The sequence below is a fragment of the Chelonia mydas genome, chromosome 2 (assembly GCF_015237465.2).
Source record: "Chelonia mydas isolate rCheMyd1 chromosome 2, rCheMyd1.pri.v2, whole genome shotgun sequence".
Lineage (NCBI taxonomy): Eukaryota > Metazoa > Chordata > Testudines > Cheloniidae > Chelonia > Chelonia mydas.
In genome coordinates, this window is record NC_057850.1 from 1,934,109 (window position 1) to 1,952,112 (window position 18,004).

Consider the following 18,004-nt stretch of genomic DNA (forward strand, 5'->3'; position numbering starts at 1 on the left):
CAAGCTCTGTGTTAGACCATGTTCCTGTCGTCTAATAAACCTTCTGTTTTACTGGCTGGCTGAGAGTCCCGTCTGACTGCGGAGTTGGGGGGCAGGACCCTCTGGCTTCCCCAGGAGCCCGCCTGGGCGGACTCGCTGTGGGAAGCGCACGGAGGGGCAGAGGATGCTGAATGCTCCGAGGTCAGACCCAGGAAGGTGGAGCCGGGTGAGCTGTGTGCCCTGGAGACAGGCTGCTCCCAGAAAGGAGACTTCCCCAGAGTCCTGCCTGGCTTCATGGGGAGCAGTTCCAGAGCATCGCCCAGGGACGCCGGGACAGGCTCCACTGGGGATGTCTGGGGGAGCGGGCTCAGGGTTGTGTGGCTAATGCTGAGGCTGTCCCTCAGATGGCTGCTCAGCATGTCAGTGCACGTAGCATGTGCCTCTGCTAATCTCCTCTGGGTTATGTCAGGGAAAGAATATCCAGCAGCCTCAGTCTGGGAGCAGCTGACCTCCCTTTGACCTTGCTGGGCAGACGGGTTCCCTAGCCTGGTGCTTCTCCTCTATTGCTCACTTCTGTCCCTGGAGCCTGGGATGGACTTGGCCCCCTAGCTACTGTCTGTTAGCAGCTGGCCCTGAGTCCCCTCGGTGCTCCCAGGGACCCTTCCGCAAGGGCTTATCTCCCCCGCTCCTATCTGAAACCAAATGGGCTCCCTGTGTCTGGGGCAGTGGCATGGCCGGGCCTCCCAGATTAGTCCCGTGAAGGAGCACTGCTTCCCGAGAGCCCTGGCATGTCCCTGCTGCTGCTTGTTTACAACCTCTCCTGTTACAGGCCAGGATGGCGCAACAGGTCCCAGCTGGAGAGAGGGTGGGGCACGGAGCTCTTGAGCAGGGACTTCTCCTTTGTAGCCAGCAAAGATTTTAGGGATCCCCTCGCTGAGACTGACAAAGTCTATATACTTCAGACGTAGTCTGTCCAGGGTGAAACTGCCCTAGATGGAAATAGGTCTCTGTCTGGCAGCACTGTAGAGTGAGACCCAGAGCCCTCTTCAGCTACCATCTCAACCAAATATCCTTAGGAATGTGTCCTTAAAGGCCCCATAGGGAGTAATTCTGGAGCCAAGACCCTTTGCTGGGGCTGCCCTGTCACCTCCAGGAGCATTTTGACTGGTTACAGCTGGAGCCAAACTGGGGACAGAGCCAGGACGGGGATAGGGGCTGCACTGGGGGCAGCGAGGCTGGGGGCCTCCATCAGAGACACCCCCAGGGGGTGAGGACCGGCCACTGCCCTTCCCACTGCGCCGCGCGCTGCCCGCAGCAGGCAAGGGCCAGACATGGCACCAGTAGGGGGATGGGGAGGTGCGTTGGGTATTGGGAGCGGGGGCAGGGTGCATGGATGGGGGATGGGGAAATCATAGAATATCAGCATTGGAAGGGACCTCAGGAGGTCATCTGGTCCAACCCCAACTAAATCATCCCAACCAGGGCTTTGTCAAGCCTGACCTTAAAAACTCCTAAGGAAGGAGATTCCACCACCTCCCTAGGGAACCCGTTCCAGTGCTTCACCACCCTCCTAGTGAAAAAGTTTTTCCTAATATCCAACCTAAACCTCCCCCACTGCAACTTGAGACCATTACTCCTTGTTCTGCAATGCATGGGGGAGGGGGGTGCATGGGGGGCAGTGAGGGGCAGGATGCATGGACAGCAGGGGGAGGCGCATGGGGAGGCAGGGTGCATGTTGTGGAATGGGGGCAGGGTGCACCAGTGTCGGGGTGGAGAAAATAGGGGCATGACATATGGGTCTCTGAGAATCTGGGCGCTGCATGGGAGGGCTGAAAGGGGCCTGGGTGCATGGACAGCAGTGTGGTTCATGGGCACTGTCAAGGTTCCTTCCCCACTCTGAACTCTAGGGTACAGATGTGGGGACCTGCATGAAAGACCCCCTAAGCTTATTCTTACCAGCTTAGGTTAAAAACTTCCCCAAGGTAGAAACTTTGCCTTGTCCTTGAACCCTATGCTGCCACCACCAAGCGTGTTGAACACAGAACAGGGAAAGAGCCCACTTGGAGACGTCTTCCCCCAAATATCCCCCCAAGCCCTACACCCCCTTTCATGGGGAAGGCTTGATAAAAATCCTCACCAATTGGTACAGGTGAACACAGACCCAAACCCTTGGATCTTAAGAACAATGAAAAATGAATCAGGTTCTTAAAAGAAGAATTTTAATTAAAGAAAAGGTAAAAGAATCACCTCTGTAAAATCAGGATGGTAAATACCTTACAGAGTAATCAGATTCAAAACACAGAGAATCCCTCTAGGCAAAACCTTAAGTTACAAAAAGACACAAAAACAGGAATATACATTCCCTCCAGCACGGCTATTTTACCAGCCATTAAACAAAAGAAATCTAACACATTTCTAGCTGGATTACTTACTAACTTTTTACAGGAGTTCTGAGCTGCATTCCTGATCTGTTCCCAGCAAAAGCATCACACAGACAGGCAGACCCTTTGTTCCCCCCGACTCCCAGCTTTGAAAGTATCTTGTCTCCTCATTGGTCATTTTGATCAGGTGCCAGCGAGGTTATCTTAGCTTCTTAACCCTTTACAGGTAAAAGGGTTTTGCCTCTGGCCAGGAGGGATTTAAAGGTGGTTACCCTTCCCTTTATATTTATGACAGGCACCAAGGTGCTGAAGGGGGTGTGGAGAAGCTGGAGACAGGGGACAGATGGAGGTGCTGCTGAGTGCATACAGATGGAAGCTGGGGAGCTGGGTGTATGGCAGTGGTTTTCAAACTTTTTTTCTGGTGATCCAGTTGAAGAAAAGTGGTGATGTCTGTGACCCAACAGAGCTGGGGATGAGGGGTTTGGGGTGTGGGAGGAGCTCAGGGTTGAGGTGTGGGGGTGAGGACTGTGGGGTAGGGCTGGGAATGAGGGGTTCAGGGTGTGGGAGGGGGTCAGGGCTCTGGGCTGGGGGTGCAGGCTCTGGGGTGGGGCCAGGGATGAGAAATTTGGGGTGCAGGAGGGGGCTCTGGGTTTGGGAGGGGCTCAGAGCTGGGGTAGTGGGTTGGGGCATGGGCTAACCTCAGGCGACTCCTGATCAGTGGCATAGTGGGGGTGCTAAGGCAGGCTTCCTGGCACCGCGGACTGTGCTGTGCCCCGGAAGCGGCCGGCAGCAGGTCCGGCTTCTAGGTGGAGGCGCACAAGCAGCTCTGCGCAGCTCTTGCCCACAGGCACCGACATCTTCCCCCCTCCCCCAGCGGAGCTGGTGATCAGGGTGGGAACAGCGCACGGAGCCCTGTGGCCCCCATGCCTAGGAGCCGGACTTGCTGCTTGCCACTTCCAGGGCACAGCGCGGTGTCAGAACGGGTAGGGGCTAGCCTGCCTTACCCAGGCAGCACCACTGATGGGACTTTTAACGGCCCGATTGGTGGGGCTGACCAGAGCCAATGCGACCCAGTGCCTTACATTTCGCTACCCAGTATTGAGTCGCAACCCGCAGTTTGAAAACCACTGGTGTATGGGAATCAGGGGTCGGTGCAGGGGTCAGGGGGACTAATCTTTGAGGCAGAGTGTGGATGCAAACAGGGGCCCTTTTTGGGACTGTGAACAAGGGGATGTTCTTGCGCGTGAACGGCCACTGGGGGCACCAGGGAGGCTGCTGATGCAGATGGTGAATGGGGGCTGCTGGGGTGGTTACGTGATTGGCAAAGTGATTCCTTCAAATCTGTTTCTTCAGTCTTTTGTGGTGATGCTGGGGTGGGGGTGAGCATGGGGGGGTTCATTGTGCCTTTGAATTTGCAGGGCTGGTTGTGAGACTCCCTTAGGGTCCTAGTGCAGGTAGTGTCTAGGCACAGGAAGCTGTTCTTGTGCTAAATCCTGCTTCCCTGCTTTGTATATGGGATGGGTGCGTACTTGGGACCAGGTGTGCACCTGGCCTGGGCAGGAATGTTAGCTAGTGGTTCAGCCATGATGAAAACACTGTCCTCGGTTTGTGCCCAGTGGTCACTTGGGTTGGTCTGTTGGGTATGGAGGTGAATTTGTTTAGCTGCAATGCTGCCTCTGTAGAGAATAATAAAAAGACCTTTCACGTCAGAGAGGAGGAAACTCCTTTATATGGAAGCGTGGTGCTTTAAAACAGGGAGAACTTGTCATGAAATTACCTGTTCTGTTGGCCACTGTCAGAAGACAGGATACTGGGCTAGATGGTCCTTTGGTCTGACCCAGTATAGATGTTCTTATGTTCTTGGAGTGTTCGGTGGAACAGGTCAGAGGTAGCTTCACAGAGCACAGACTTTCGCTGAACTGGGGGAAATTATTCCCTGTGGGTTAGGGGTGGGAGAATTGGCCTTTGGGTCTGAAGGGGGAATGTATAGCAGCCGTGCCCTCCGACTCCCCTCATGGATTGTAAGCTCTAGGTGCTGGCGAGGAGCCCATTGCTAGGGGGTGGGAATGCGGTTGGCACACTGGTGTGAGGGTGGATGTGGAGAGCTGCAGGCCAGCTTGCCCTTCGCAGGGAATGGTACATTAGTCACCTGAGAGTGGGATACCACAGTGTGCGATAGGGTTAGCTTGGGAAGCTGCCTGGCTCCTTCCTAGGAATGTGAGATCTGTTCTTGTTCTTCCCACTTAGCAGGGTGTCTGCCTCCTGACCTCTCCTGCCCCTCCCTGTCTCTGTGTTGGCTTATCACCTCCCTGCCAGACTAGCCAAACCCATTCCATGCTGCAGGGACTGGGCTCACCAGGAATCAGGGCCATTCTCACCTTGTCTGCAGTCTTGCTGTGCTGCTCTTGGGATGGGCAGCTGATGGAACCTGTTTCTCTGTGCTAGGTAGTACCAGCTTTGCAGCAGGTGTTGCACTGAGAGTCGCTCTGCAGCCGAAGGTGGGACAATGAAGCTGTTAGAGAACTCGAGTTTTGAAGCAATAAACTCTCAGCTGACAGTGGAGACGGGAGATGCTCACATCATTGGCAGGTGAGTGTTGTCAAAGCTTCCTTCTATGCTTCCCCAGGGACTGGAGCCATCTCTTCCCGTGCCCTTCCTGTGGTGCAGAAAGTCCCCCCAAGGGGAGCCAGACAAGCTTGATAGCTCTGGCAGTGAGATCTATTCAGCTGAGGAGCACCCCCCCCCCCCACCAGGTGAAACACTTGAAGCTAGAGTGGCCAAGGCACTAGGCACCATACTGACATGGGTGAGTGGGAGAGCATCGAATGGGTGCTGTCCAGGTAATTGCCGCTCGCATGTGTGGGGGGGGCGGAATGGACTATGTAGACTTTACAGGCCTTTGCTCTTTGCCTCTGCCCAGCTGTCTGTGAAGTTCCAACCTGCCACGGGCTTTGCAGTCTCAGGGCACACACAGCTCAGCTGTCTGCTTCCAGGCTCTCCGCAGTCACCCTAGGGAGCGTCCCCTCAGCTCCCATGGACAGTCCCATCTACCAGGATTGTTTCTGCTCTAAATGTCTTGGCAGGTGGAGCGAGTGGGAAGAGGAGTGAGTCAGTCTGTGTGCACAGGTACCACTAACCCCACCTTGCATGCATGCTGCAGTGCAGGGCACAGGTCTCTGGGCTGAGCCTTCCGTCTCCGGCTAGGGGGATCCCAGATGTGGGAACAAAAGGCTACCGCTGTGCTCCCCTGTCCTTAGCGCCTCTGCCTGCCTAAGTGTTGCTGTTTGCCTGGGAGGTCCTGCTCCTGTCAGAGGAGGACTGGGAAGGAGGAGGCAGGGCTCATCCAGCACTTGCTCTCCAGGCATGTTTACAGGAGTCATAAAAAGCAGTGATGTGAGACTCTTGGCTGGGCCTCTCTCCACTTAGCCTGGGAGAGCGGCTGGAAGGTGCTCCAAGGCCACTCAGCTGAGGACTCACTGGCCATTGGATCAGCAGAGGCAAGCCTGAGCACCTGTAGCCCCTGGGTGTCTCCTTTCTGAGCCCCATCTAGCTGTGGGAGTGGGGAAGGCAGGGCAGAGGTGCCAGTCCATCTCTTCTCCAAGCTTATGAACAGTGACTTGGGTCCTAGGTACAGGCTGTGACTTCTTTGTTTTTTGCCAGTGGGTGCTCACTGCTCTCTGCCCCCTCCCCACTGTGCAAGTGGTGGGCAGGCCCTCAGGGGGAAGAGGCCAAGCAGGGGTGGGGCCTCAGGGCAGAGCATGGGCAAAGTGGGGAGCAGGATCGCAGCCCAGGGGCTGGGGTCCACAAAAGATTAATTCAGCCCTGCTGTGGGTGCGGAGCACCCCCTATTTTTTTCAGTGGGTGATTGATCCCCAGAGCACCCATGGAGTCGGCACCGATGGTCCTAGACACTTGTGCTGCAGAAACTTCCACCCAAGTGCAAGCTGTGGGTATGCAGTGTAGGAGTGGGAATAGGTCAGCTCCTATGGGCTCCCAAGCTCTGGTTCTCGTGCTCTCACTGGCCCTGCACGCTTCCTCCCTTTGAATCTCTCCAGTGGGTGAAGCAACGCACTTACCCTCAGCCTGGCGTCTGTGCTGTGAAGACACATCTGCTCTCAAGGCAGGATGTTTTGAGCTGCAAGAATGGAACCAATCGGCCAATGGCTTCCGTTCTTGGGCAGCTGCACAAGTGTGACCAGGCTGAGAGACTGGCTGGACCAGCCTGTGCCCATCACACCCCCGTCAGCTGTGGAGCATGAGCTATGCAAGGCCTGTGCTGGGACAGTGATGATGTGGAACAGGAGGAGGTGTTGGCAGTTCTTTGGGCAGGGGCTCGTCCATACAGCAGCCTAGGGCATCTAGGCTAGTAGGCATCTCCGTTGTAGACTGCTGGGATGGAGCAGCCAGACCAGAGCTCCATATGGGCTTTTCCCTGGTCAGTGCTGCGTGCCCAAGGAGGTTAGCTTGGGAGCAGGAGACTGCCCCTTGCCCACAGCTAGCAGGAGTCTGATAGTGACATGCCCCTTTGTATGGCAGGCTAGTGATGCTTCCCCATCAATTGCTCACTGGTTCAAGCAAAGAGCTAGGAATCAGGACTCCTGGGTTCCATCACCAGTCCTGACCTTGGTTCGCTCTGTGGGCTTGGTGATTCCCTTTCTCTCTGGACCGAGGAGGACTCCAGCCAGGGGGTGAGCTGAGCAAACTTCAGGAGACCATTTGCAGTTTCCTGAATCAGCGTTCCAGGTTTTGGGCTTTATTTGAAACCCATAGTTGGCCAGGAATGTGAAGTTTGGGAGCTTAGCTCTGATTGACTGTGGGGCTGGCTGGCATTGCCCAGCAGGGTAGGTTTGCTCAGTCTGTTTCTGACTGACTGGGCTGCTCACATGTGAGGCCCCAGCCCAGGCTCGGGCTGTGTCTGTATTGGAGCACGCACCAATGAAATGAAACTCCATCTTGCTGCACCATGCGGAACCCTAACCCGTGTTTAGGGCGCTTTAAATGGCATTGAAACCCGGATAGCTTGACCCGGTCAGTTACTGCTTTCGCTGGCTAATCAAGACAAAGCCGAAGTGAATCTTTTCCCAGCTGGCCCAGGCGTGGGGTGGGGGGTGCTCCACACGCTCTCTGCCCAGCTTTAGCATTGGGCTTTTCAAGCACTTCACAAAGAGCTGGCGTTCTTGGCTGACAGCAGCTAGAGAAGGGCAGAGTGGTCAAGAGGGTGCTGCAGACATTCCCCAGAACGTGCCCCAATCCCCACTTCTTTTTCAGTGTGACCATGGGGCCAGCAGCACTCATGCCTCCTGCAGCGTAGGCTGCTGCTGTCCTTTAGGAAGCGTGATTGCATACCTCTGTCCCAGCCAATTGTGGGGGCCATGGGAGCTGGACAGGACCATGTCTGTCTTCTCTGCCTCTGTCGGGGCGGCTGGTGGAACACATGCTGCAGAGTTGGCGGGGAGAAAGCCCTGCTCTGGGCTGGGTCTCCTGCCCTTCCTGAAAGGCTTAGTCTGTGTGGATTTAGTTTGTGAACTGAGGGCACAGTCTAAGAGTCGGGGTTTGCAAACCGTCTCGCATCCTTCCTGCAAGCCCCAGGAGCACACTTCCTGCTCACGCGCTCAACTGCTGGGTAGCGTCTGGGAGCCCTGACAGAGCCTGGGTGTAACTTCTGACTTGAGGCTGCCGTTACCGGGGCCTTGTCACCCTGCTCTCGTGATGCTGTCAGTGTCCACAGCTCATTCACAGGGGAGCCAGAAGGTGGGGTCTGCCCAGGGTTTCTAGGTGGGCCTATAGAAATGTGTCCATGAACAGATGACAGTGGACGTGTCTGCCTAACAACCCTTCCCCCACCCGGCTTGAGCCCAGACACCACAGCCTGGAAGTGACAAGAATCAGAAGTGAAACTTACTAGCCTGTTGTCACACAGGATAGAAAGGCAAACAGGAAGGAGTGGCGTGTCAGGGCCAGCGACATGTGATGTGTGACTGATCTCGGTGTTGGCGGCCCTGGCAGCGGCATGTCTCCAAGGCCATGTCTACGTGACAGCTGCTACAACGGCACAGAGCACTGCAACTGTGCCCGCCATGCCCTGGCATGAACACGTGAGGGGAGTTAATCCACCTCTGACAGGTGGTAGCTAGGTGATGGAAGAGTTCTTCCAGGTCCTGACCAGGAGTTAGGCCGACCTAACTATGGCACGCCGGGCACAAAAGCTTCACAGCCCAGAGCAATGTCGCTAAGATGATCACAGGGAGCTATGGGATGCCTCCTGGCCACTCATTCACCCTTGAGCTGAACCTGGGGAATGGGACCCACAAACTCTCCCAGGGGCCCTGCCTGGCACGTCTGCTCTGTTGCACCAGGAACTGACGGGTCAGTGGCAATGGCTGGTCAGTCTGAACCAGAGGTAACGCTGGCTAGTTGCCAGCGCAGGGGGACTGAGCCTGTTGGGGGGAGGTGTGTGCAAGGGGGGCCTCAGTCCTGGGGGCAGCATGGCCATCAAATCATTTCCAGCACTGGCTGGGGAGCCCTTTTCTGACAACGTTACTGGCAGCAGGTGAACTCCCTGCTACGGGCAGAACCCTACTTTGATCAGGATGCTGCAGTGATTAGCTGGGTTTCCTGCCCCTTCTTCTGTACCCTTGGTGAGGCAGGCCAGGAGCGGTGGAAGGGGAGGGAGGGCACATAGGAGCTCCTTAGAACAGCTCGTGGGCATGTTCGTGGTCAGAGTTCGTGGAGAAAGTTTGCTGGATCCTGTTCGGCCCACCTCTCCTCCCTCCCCCATGCACCGTCCAGCCCCGGCAGCCAGTTCTGCAGGGTGTTGTGGTGGTCACATTTAAATTTCTCTGAAACAGCAGTCCCTGTAGCTCTGGGCAGAGCCGGGACAGCCTGGCGGAGAACATTAGGCTGCCTTGGGGATTCCCAAAATCCCTGTGTCTGTGCTGGACATGTCTCCGCTCCTGTTGGCCTGTCCCTTCTCAGCACTCAGTGCCAGTGTTGTGAAGGGTGATCTCTGTCTGCGCTGGGGCTGGGCACCCAGTGTTGCTCCTGCACTTGTCGCTTGTCATGCTCGCTCTGAGGAGCAGGCGTGGGCCAGGGGCCTGCTGTGCTGTTCCCCCGCGGGCCTCACACATGGTGTTGTCTCTCTGCAGGATTGAGAGTTACTCATGTAAGATGGCGGGCGATGACAAGCACATGTTTAAGCAGTTCTGCCAGGAGGGCCAGCCACATGTCCTTGAAGCCCTGTCACCCCCTCAGACCACGGGAATCAGCCCCAGCAGGTACGTCAGCCCTCCACTCTGGGCCGGGGACTGGGCGGCGTGGGACTTCTGCATGCTTCAGTGGGGCCCCGCACGAGAGGTAGCCATGGGCTGGAGCCAGAGCCCACTGAGGGAGGGGGAATGGGGGGTTGGCCTCAGGATGCCCCATGCATTGCAGCTGGCCTCGCCCCAGTCTGGGCAGGCAGCCTGGGGTTAGTGCTCTCTGTTCCTGAGCCTCTGGGGCTGAGCTGCAGCAGTGCATGCTGGGACTGATGATCTCCCAGGCCAACCCTCTGTGCAGGTGAGGTGCTCTGTCATGCCTAGCTGCCCCTGGATTAAGGTGGGTGTGCGTGTGCATTCCCTCCTGTGCCTGTGTGTGCATTTGGTTAAGGCCGTCTAGCACATCCCCACTGGGAAGTGTCCCTGCCCACTTGCCCATCCTAGGGTGTGTCTGAGCCCTGTTTGCTGGGTTCTGGCAATATCCCTGGGGCTGAAGCTGGTTTCCACAGGATTCCTGTCCTGGGGTGTGGGGTGGGGCTGCCGGGGGGCCTCCCTCCAGTGTGTTGCTTCTGGGCAGCTGGTAGCAGCTGCCCGCCTAGCTGTCTTGTGTGTGCAGGCTCAGTAAGAGTCAGAGTGGAGACGAGGAGGGGCCTCTGAGTGACAAGTGCAGCCGCAAGACTCTCTTCTACCTGATCGCTACCCTCAACGAGTCCTTCCGGCCCGACTACGACTTCAGTGCTGCCAAGAGCCACGAGTTCAGCAGGGAGCCAAGCCTCAACTGGGTACGGGATGGGCTCCCTTCAACACTGCACAGGAGCCAGCTACTGATGGTGGCTGGGGTCAGAGTGCTCCTTGCCATGGAGTTTGGCAGGGACCTTCTGAGAGCAGCCGAGACAGGGCTCCCTCCAGCTCGGTGTGGTGGGGAACCCCAGGGACCCAGCCAGTGGGGTTTAGATCTCTGAGGCCCACCTGCTCCGAGAGGGGCTGCAGCCAGACCCTTCCCCAGGAGATGCTCTGCCACCTCCAGACCCACCCTCCAGTGAGACACCCTCCCCTTCTGCCCTCTCAGCCACTGGAGCGAAGTCCCCGCCCCCGTCCCGCGCAGGCTGTCAGGATCTGTCCTGCTGCCCATCACTGCAGAATCTGAGCACTTCCCACATAAAATCAACAGCCTTAGAACAACCCCTGCCAGGCTCCAGGGCCACTCTGGCCCTTCTCCTTTGGGGGACGCTGTGCCTGTGGGTGGGGTTTTGACTTCCCCTGGCTGTGCCAGCTGGGCTGGGTTGTTTCATGGTGGTGGTGTTGGGGTTGGTTGTGGGGTGGGGGTATGGTATTGCTTTTCGTTGGGTAGAGGCAGGGGCTGGGTTTGAGCATTTTTCAGCCTTTTGAGAGCCACCCAGACTGGGTTACCCTGCCCAGCCTCCCAGGCACCATGCTGAGGAGTGGGCAGAGCTCCATCCTGACTGAGCAGAGGGTGCCCAGAGCTGTGCCTGCTGGCGGGAGGCCTCCTTCCTCGGCCTGCGGCAATGCCCCCTTCCCAGACAGCTTCAGGGGAGCCACGTGCAGCTGTAGAGTCTTTTGAACTGGCGTCTGTGGGATCCTGTGGCAGGTCCAACCACCCCCACCTCTGCTTCTATTGCCCCACAATGCATTTCTGTATTTCTCCTGCTTCTCCCCATGTTTTCCTGAATCTAACGCTGGGTGCCCATTGGTCTGCATCTGTTCCACACACACACCTGTGTTCTAGGTTAGACTCCTGTTTTTCCTCCCATCCCAAGAGTACCCTTGCAGCAGCTTCCCCTTCACGGAAGGGCTGTGCGACGAGCGATGGCTTTGCCAAAGCTGTTAGCTTATCACTTCCGGTGTGTGCCATGGGAAACAATGGCTCCTTCCCGCTCAGAGGAGTGAGCCTTTGGGCAGGGCTGGATTAACTCTCCTGTGGGCCCGGGGCTATTAGATTTTGTGGGGCCCCTGTATACAAGTCTCTTTCCTAATTTAAAACAAAATGATCACAATTATGGCATCAAGGCTATTAACGCTATACTAAACTTGCCTTTTAATTAACGTAAAGGTGTTCTGTGGTTACATTTCAGTCTTAAAACATGTAGAATACAGTTAAGTTAATTCAAAATAGCCTAACAGAACAGCTGTTATATTAGTTTTTCTGGGAGGGAGTTTGGGTGCAGGAGGGGGCTCCAAGCTGGGGCAGAGTGTTGGGGTGCAGATGAGGGTGAGGAATACGGGCTCTGGGAGGGAGTTTGGTGCAGGAGGGGATTCTGACCTGGGGCTGGGGTGCAGGCTCCGACTGGGAGGCGCTTACCACAGGCGGCTCCTGGCCAGTGGCGCAGCAGGGCTCAGGCAGGCAGGCTGCTTGTGTGCCGTGGCCCCACGCTGCTCCTGGAAGCAGCCGGTGCCTGGCACGTCTCTGCGCACCCCTGGGAGGAGGGGGACAGCGTAGTGCGCTGCCTGCAAGCGCTGCCCCCGCAGTTCCCATTGGCCAGTTCCCAGAAAATGGGAGCAGCAGGAACAGTGCTGGGGGCAGGAGCAGCACACAGAGCGGCCTGCCCCCCTAAGGGCCGCAGAGATGTGCCAGCAGCCAGCCGCTTCTGGGAGCAGCATGGGGCTACAGCACGCAGGCAGCCTGCCTAAGCCCTGCTGTGCCCCTGGACTTTTAGCAGCCCAGAGATCACGATCGACTGGCAGAGGCTCCAGGTTCGACCAGTCAATCGCGATCGACAGGTTGGTGACCACTGAATTGTATATAATTATGGATTTATTTTTGCAGGGCTCCCCTTAGGCCGAGGCCCTGGGCTGCAGCACCAAAGCCCCTGCATTAGTCCGGCCCTGCCCTCGGGGCCAGCCAGTGTTCCAAACCCACCCTTCCGGACTCTCTGGACACTCCCGTCTGGCCTCCCCAGAGCAGAGGAGTTGGGCCCTGTCCCAGGCATCATGGACACAGCACAGGGCCCCTGGGGAGGGGCTGCCTGCTTCCCTCTGGAAAGCTGCAGGGTCCTGATTCCCGTGTGTCTTGGTCTCCTCCAGGTGGTGAATGCTGTGAATTGTAGCTTGTTCTCAGCGGTCCGGGAGGACTTCAGAGCCCTGAAGCCTCACTTGTGGGATGCTGTGGATGAAGAAATCTGTCTCTCGGAGTGTGACATCTACAGGTCTGTTCTGCCTGCCCGCTCGGCATAGGGCAGCCCCACGCCCTGGAGCAGCCAGGCCATGCGCTGCTGGGGAATACAGAGCAGGGGCTCTTCCTCAATGCTGGGCCAACAGTGTGGCCAGTAGTGGATCTGGGGAACGTCCTACTGATTCTGGCCTGGCCTGCCTATAGGGATCCCTTTGCCAAGGCAGATAAAAGGGACAATCCCATGCCTTCCCCTTCCCACCCTGGGCATACCATGAGCTTGCTGCTAAGGTAGCTGACTGCCTCACTCCTGGCTCTGCCTGGGGCTGCTGGCCCAGTGGGCTAATAGCCTGCCTCCGTTTCTCCCTGCACATCGTTGATCCTGGCACCCGCCTGCCTTGTGGGGTGTGCTGGTTTGGCGGCTGGGGCATTACCATTTGTGCTGCGCTCTGACCACCAGGTGCCAAGGGTCGGTTCTGCTCTGTCACGCTGGTGTCAGGCCAGAGTGAGCAGCGTGCCTGGACTGAGTGAGAGTCTGGGTGCTGGGAGCCCTTCTTGCACAGGCAGCTCTAGGCAGGGTGTTTCTCACCCCTCCATTGGTTTTGCAGCTACAACCCAGACCTGGACTCGGACCCCTTCGGCGAGGAGGGCAGCCTCTGGTCCTTCAACTACTTCTTCTACAATAAGAGGCTAAAGAGGATTGTCTTCTTCACCTGCCGCTCCATCAGGTCAGGCTGCGGGACCGCGGGGAAGTGCGACCTGTCTGAAAGCTGTGCCTCCTGCTGGGGGAGCCCCCTCGACCCAGCACCCCCATTAGTGCCCTGAGCTAGAGCTGCACTCCGCCTAAGTTCCCTGTCAACTGTGTGGCCGTGCAGCAGCCTGTTAAGTGCTGCGCAGGCGCTCAGGGAACCTACCCAGCTGGGACCTGGGCGCCCCTCCTCTGGCCCCAACCTAGCCTGGCCCCCAACCTTCTGCAGCCAGGGGAGGGGCGCCTGTCCCACGTCCCCAGCCCCAGAGCTGCCATGGCAGGGAGAGGCACCGCTGCCCAGGTGCTGCCACGGGGAGAGAGACAGCTGGGGGAAGTCCTCTCTCCCCTCCATAGCCCTGGGGCACCCTCATCCCTGGTCCCACCCCAGAGTTCGCACCCCCAGCTGGAACCCTCTGCCCCACCCCTGCCACATGAATTTTGTTATGTGCACCAATATGAAGGTGATGTGTCACACACTACCTCCATATAGGTGCACATAACAAAATTCATTCCACACATGCGTGGGAAAACTTAGAGGGAACCCAGAGCAGCCAGGCCCCTTCGATCTGCCTGCAGCATGCAGCTTCGCTTCCAAACTGACGTACAAACTGGATGGGAGCCGCGGCCTGGCAGCCTGACCCTCCCTCTCCAAATGGCATGGGCGCTCGGCCTCCCACAGGGAGGGTCCCTGCAGCCCCTCCTCCCTCTGGCCGCTGGGGGGTTGAGTTGGCCGGATTGGGAGCCCTTGCTCAGCGTAGGCAGGATTCATAACGGGAGGCCAGTGCCTTAGACTGGTGCTGATGGGGCTGTGCCTTAGCTGTGGGGAGCTGGCTGATGCTCACTGCTGCCCTTTGTCTCTCCAGTGGGTCCACATATCCTCGTTCGGAGTCCGGGAACGAGCTGGACATGGATCTCGGTGAAGACGACAAGGAGGGGAGCATGGATGCCTATGACAAGGAAAGCAGCAATATTGAGGAGGACAGGTGTGTGAGCTCAGCTGGCAGGGACATGCCGAGTGGGGCGGGATCCTGGCTGTCCCCTGCCCACAAAGCATGACTGTACCCGTGACTCTCCAGCCCGTCTGCGTGATGGAAACAGAGCTTCTAGCCCTGGCGGGCACTGGGAGCACAGGGCCTGGCCCTGTTGAATTGAAACTTGTGAAGGTTGCACCCCTTCTGAGAGGGACTCGAGGCTGCCTGGGCATGGCCAGTCTCTGTGGAGCCCCAACTGGTGTGCGCCCGGGGCGGGGTGCCCGGCTCTGAGCTGCAGCCAGCTGTGCTTCCCCCAAAGCATGTTGGGCAGAGCTGTGACAGCTGTGCTTGTTTGCAGGGTGCAGGTTATCTGCATGTGAGTGTCCAGATGAGCTGAAGAAGTACTCAGCCCTGCTGAGCCAGCCTTCCAGTCTCCAGTCCATCAGCCTTGAGGATGGGCCAGCCCTGGCCGCTATGTGAAGTACCCCATGCACAGAGCCTGCAGCACTGCTCTGCTCTTCGGCGCTGGGGGCTCCAGCGTGCCCCAGCTCCTGCCCCACAGCACTGCATGTGGAAAGCAGCTGGTGCTTCTGGGCTGCAGATATCCTCCAGCTGCAGGTGCTGCCCGAGAGCCCGTTCCCTCCAGACAGGTGCTGCGTGATTGGTCAGCAGAGGCCACGCTCTCACTGCCGGCCTGGGCTCCAGCTTGCCAGATGCTTGCGCAGGGCCTTTGAGATGGTTCAGTGCACTTTAGGAATTGATTTGCTGGCTGCACTGATGTCCTGCTCCTGCTGGCTCTGAAGCAGGGCAGGCTGCTCCTCGGGCACTTTTCTTTACCGATGGCGACCCAGCAAACTCCGTCCGACCATAACAGCAGCAGGGCAGAGCATCCTCACATCCTGGATCTCCTCTTTCAGAACTGTTGGTGACCCACCCCTCCCCCCACGTCACTGGCCTGCTCCCTGTTTTTTTGGGGAGGAGGGGGGTTGCTTGGCTCCTGCTCACCTCACGGGCTCGGTTTGCTCTTTTCCAAGGTTGTAGCAGCCGCCCTGTGGCCCCATGCTGAGCACTGCTCCTGTGCAAAGGAACTGGCTGGGAGAGCGAGCTGAGGCCGGAGGGGCTGATTGGTGGTTGGTTTGTTTTGTTTTGTTTTTAAACCACAGATGACTTTTGGCATCAGCTGTGCTAGAGCTGGGCAAGAGTGCGTGTGGGGCGGGGCGGGAGGGGGTGGCTGCTGCTGGGAGCCTGCTCCATCCAGGAGGGCTGCAGAGCCTGTTTTCCTCTTGTTGGCAGCTCAGCCCTGTAGGCTCTGACTCATGCTCTGGTTTAACTGCATCCTCCCCTCTGTCCCCCATGGCCGGTTCCACAGCACTGGCCCTCCTAGTGCAGGCTGCTGGGCCCGATGCCAGGATGAGTATACACTGTGCCAGGGCCATAGCAGGACTGGGGTGCAGAGCTGCCCACTCTGCACGGGCACTGGATCATATGGGGGGGCAGAACCTGGCACTAGCATGGTGTCCGCAGAGGGCAGCAGCACCAGGCCTAGCTCCCTGCAGCTCCTCCTCTGGCCTCACTCGCCCTGGCAGGTTGCACCGGGATAGCTGGTGTAGTGCAAACCCCTAGTGGAGATGTGCTGGTAGAGGATCTGGGCCCAACTTCTCTGCTGCAGGGGAAAGGTGGAGAGGGGCCAGCCCAGCCCAGTCAGGGCTTCTACATCTCAGCCAGCCGGGGCGAGGGCTCCGGGAGCTTGCCTGTGGAGCCGCACACTGCTAGCCTCAGGCCTGCGGAGGGACCTGTAGCTGGCCCATGCACCAGCCTCGTCCACCTGAGCCTGCTCGTCACCCAGCCGCCTTCACCGCTGGAATCTGCCACCGCTGGAATCTGCCACAGGAACGGAGTTGGTGCCCCAGGGGCTCTGGGGTGAGCCATAGCTTTCCCTACAGTTAGAGGACCGTGTGGGGTTGCCAGCTGCCCCCAGAGCCTCCCCTTCGCTGTGGGGCATTGTCCCTTCACCCATCCCCCATGGGCATTTGATCCAAGGCGAGCTCGTCACATCTGCCCAGCTCAGTGCTTTAAGGGCCAGCAGGTGCCTGTACATCAGTACTGGCAGGAGCTGTCTTGGCAGCAACCATCTGCCTCCTTGAGCGTGCAGGGTGTGCCCAGGGGCCTTGCTGGCCTGTGGAGGATGGGGGGAGGGGAACCTTACGCTCAAAGCATCCTGTTTTACACACCTGTGGCCTAAGGAGGCTGCTCTCCCTAGCGCTGGGAGCCATGGCTATACTCTTCTACCCTCGAGCAGGGGGCCCGTGTCCATTGACCGTCTCTGCTAAAGCGCTGCAGCCCAGCTAGGCTCTGGCTGGAGCTCGCAGCATTTGGGGCTCGTTGGCAGGGGGTCGTGAGCCTCTGAGCTGTGCCATGGCTGGCCAGTGGGGTGAAGGGCACCCTGGTAGCTTGGACTTCTGCCAGATGCTCAGCATGGCCTGCATGGGTGTCTCTGCAGTGGTGCCCGGGCAGAGGGCTGGTGAGCACAGCAAGCTCCACCGCATTACTCAGTCTGGGCAAATGTGACCCGTATCCATGGTTGAGATGGGGCCTGGCCAGGAACCATGGGACCAGATCCCAGCCCAGCTACCGAAGACCTGGCATTCCCGCTCCTGCCTTTGCCCCTATGTTCACTGGTCTAAGTGGTGCATAGCCGGCCTCTTGGCAGGGAGCCCCTGCTCCAAGGGGAGGGCACAGCTGCTGTTCCCCTGCGCTGCTTCAAGAGTTTGTGCCTCTAGTCTCCTGCATGGGTGAGTGGGGAGCTGGGGCCAGTTTCATGTTTAAGTCCCTGTGAGGTTTGACTTTACTGCATAGCAATGTATCGTTACACCAATAAAATTTATCTGTGACTGATGCCCCTTCCTTTAGAGAATCCATCCCGTCCATGGGGCTGGGAGAGGGAGCCTCTGCAAGTTGGGGGGGCAGGGGCGGTACCGGAAAGGTGCTGGCCGTTCAGCGTTCCTGCTGCTCGGCGGGTTCCCAGCTGGGGAAACGGCAGCTACGCAGGCAGGGCTGGCTCCTCCTTGGGGCCTGCTCGAGTGTCCCTTCTGCACTCACTAACCCCCCCCCAGCCCTGCGCAGCCCCTTCCCCAGCACGTGCTCAGGAGCCTTCGGAGAGTCAACCTGAACGTTCAATTGCACCATGTCCTCCCATTTGCCGGTGTCCTGCCTCCTGTGTTTGTACCTCTGCAGACGCTGCCCTGGGCTGCTCTCCCCTTTCTACCCTTTACTTGTAGCTGGGAGCCCCAGGGCCCCGTCTGCGAGGTGTTGTGCAACCAGACCAGAGCTTGCCGTTTACGTGTAAAACAAGCTGCCAGCGGGAGCTGGCCGGGCGCCACAGTAGAAGCGCACCCAGCCAGGCAGTGGGCTCTCACCCCCGCAGCCCAACCATTGTCAAGGTTTGTTACCATCCCCCCAGGAGGGCTGTGGCGGGGACAGTGAGGTAGGTTTGCAGTCGGGCAGGGCAGCAGTGGAGAAAGCACAAAGGGAGCTTGTTTGCAAAT

General features: G+C 58.2%; 1 protein-coding gene across 5 annotated transcripts in view; it reads left to right on the forward strand.

The window, feature by feature from the left end:
* MAF1 (MAF1 homolog, negative regulator of RNA polymerase III) overlaps window positions 1-17,354 on the forward strand; it is a 33,853-nt gene extending 16,499 nt beyond the window's left edge. For all 5 annotated transcript variants that reach the window (XM_037891783.2, XM_037891784.2, XM_043538919.1 and 2 more), the window contains exons 2-8: window positions 4,806-4,949; window positions 9,506-9,634; window positions 10,230-10,395; window positions 12,656-12,777; window positions 13,349-13,468; window positions 14,352-14,471; window positions 14,818-17,354. In XM_037891783.2, coding sequence (XP_037747711.1) covers window positions 4,867-4,949; window positions 9,506-9,634; window positions 10,230-10,395; window positions 12,656-12,777; window positions 13,349-13,468; window positions 14,352-14,471; window positions 14,818-14,839 — 762 coding nt within the window. In that variant the 5' untranslated portion in view covers window positions 4,806-4,866 and the 3' untranslated portion in view covers window positions 14,840-17,354. The remainder of the gene's footprint in view (window positions 1-4,805; window positions 4,950-9,505; window positions 9,635-10,229; window positions 10,396-12,655; window positions 12,778-13,348; window positions 13,469-14,351; window positions 14,472-14,817) is intronic.
* Window positions 17,355-18,004: the final 650 nt, after the last annotated feature.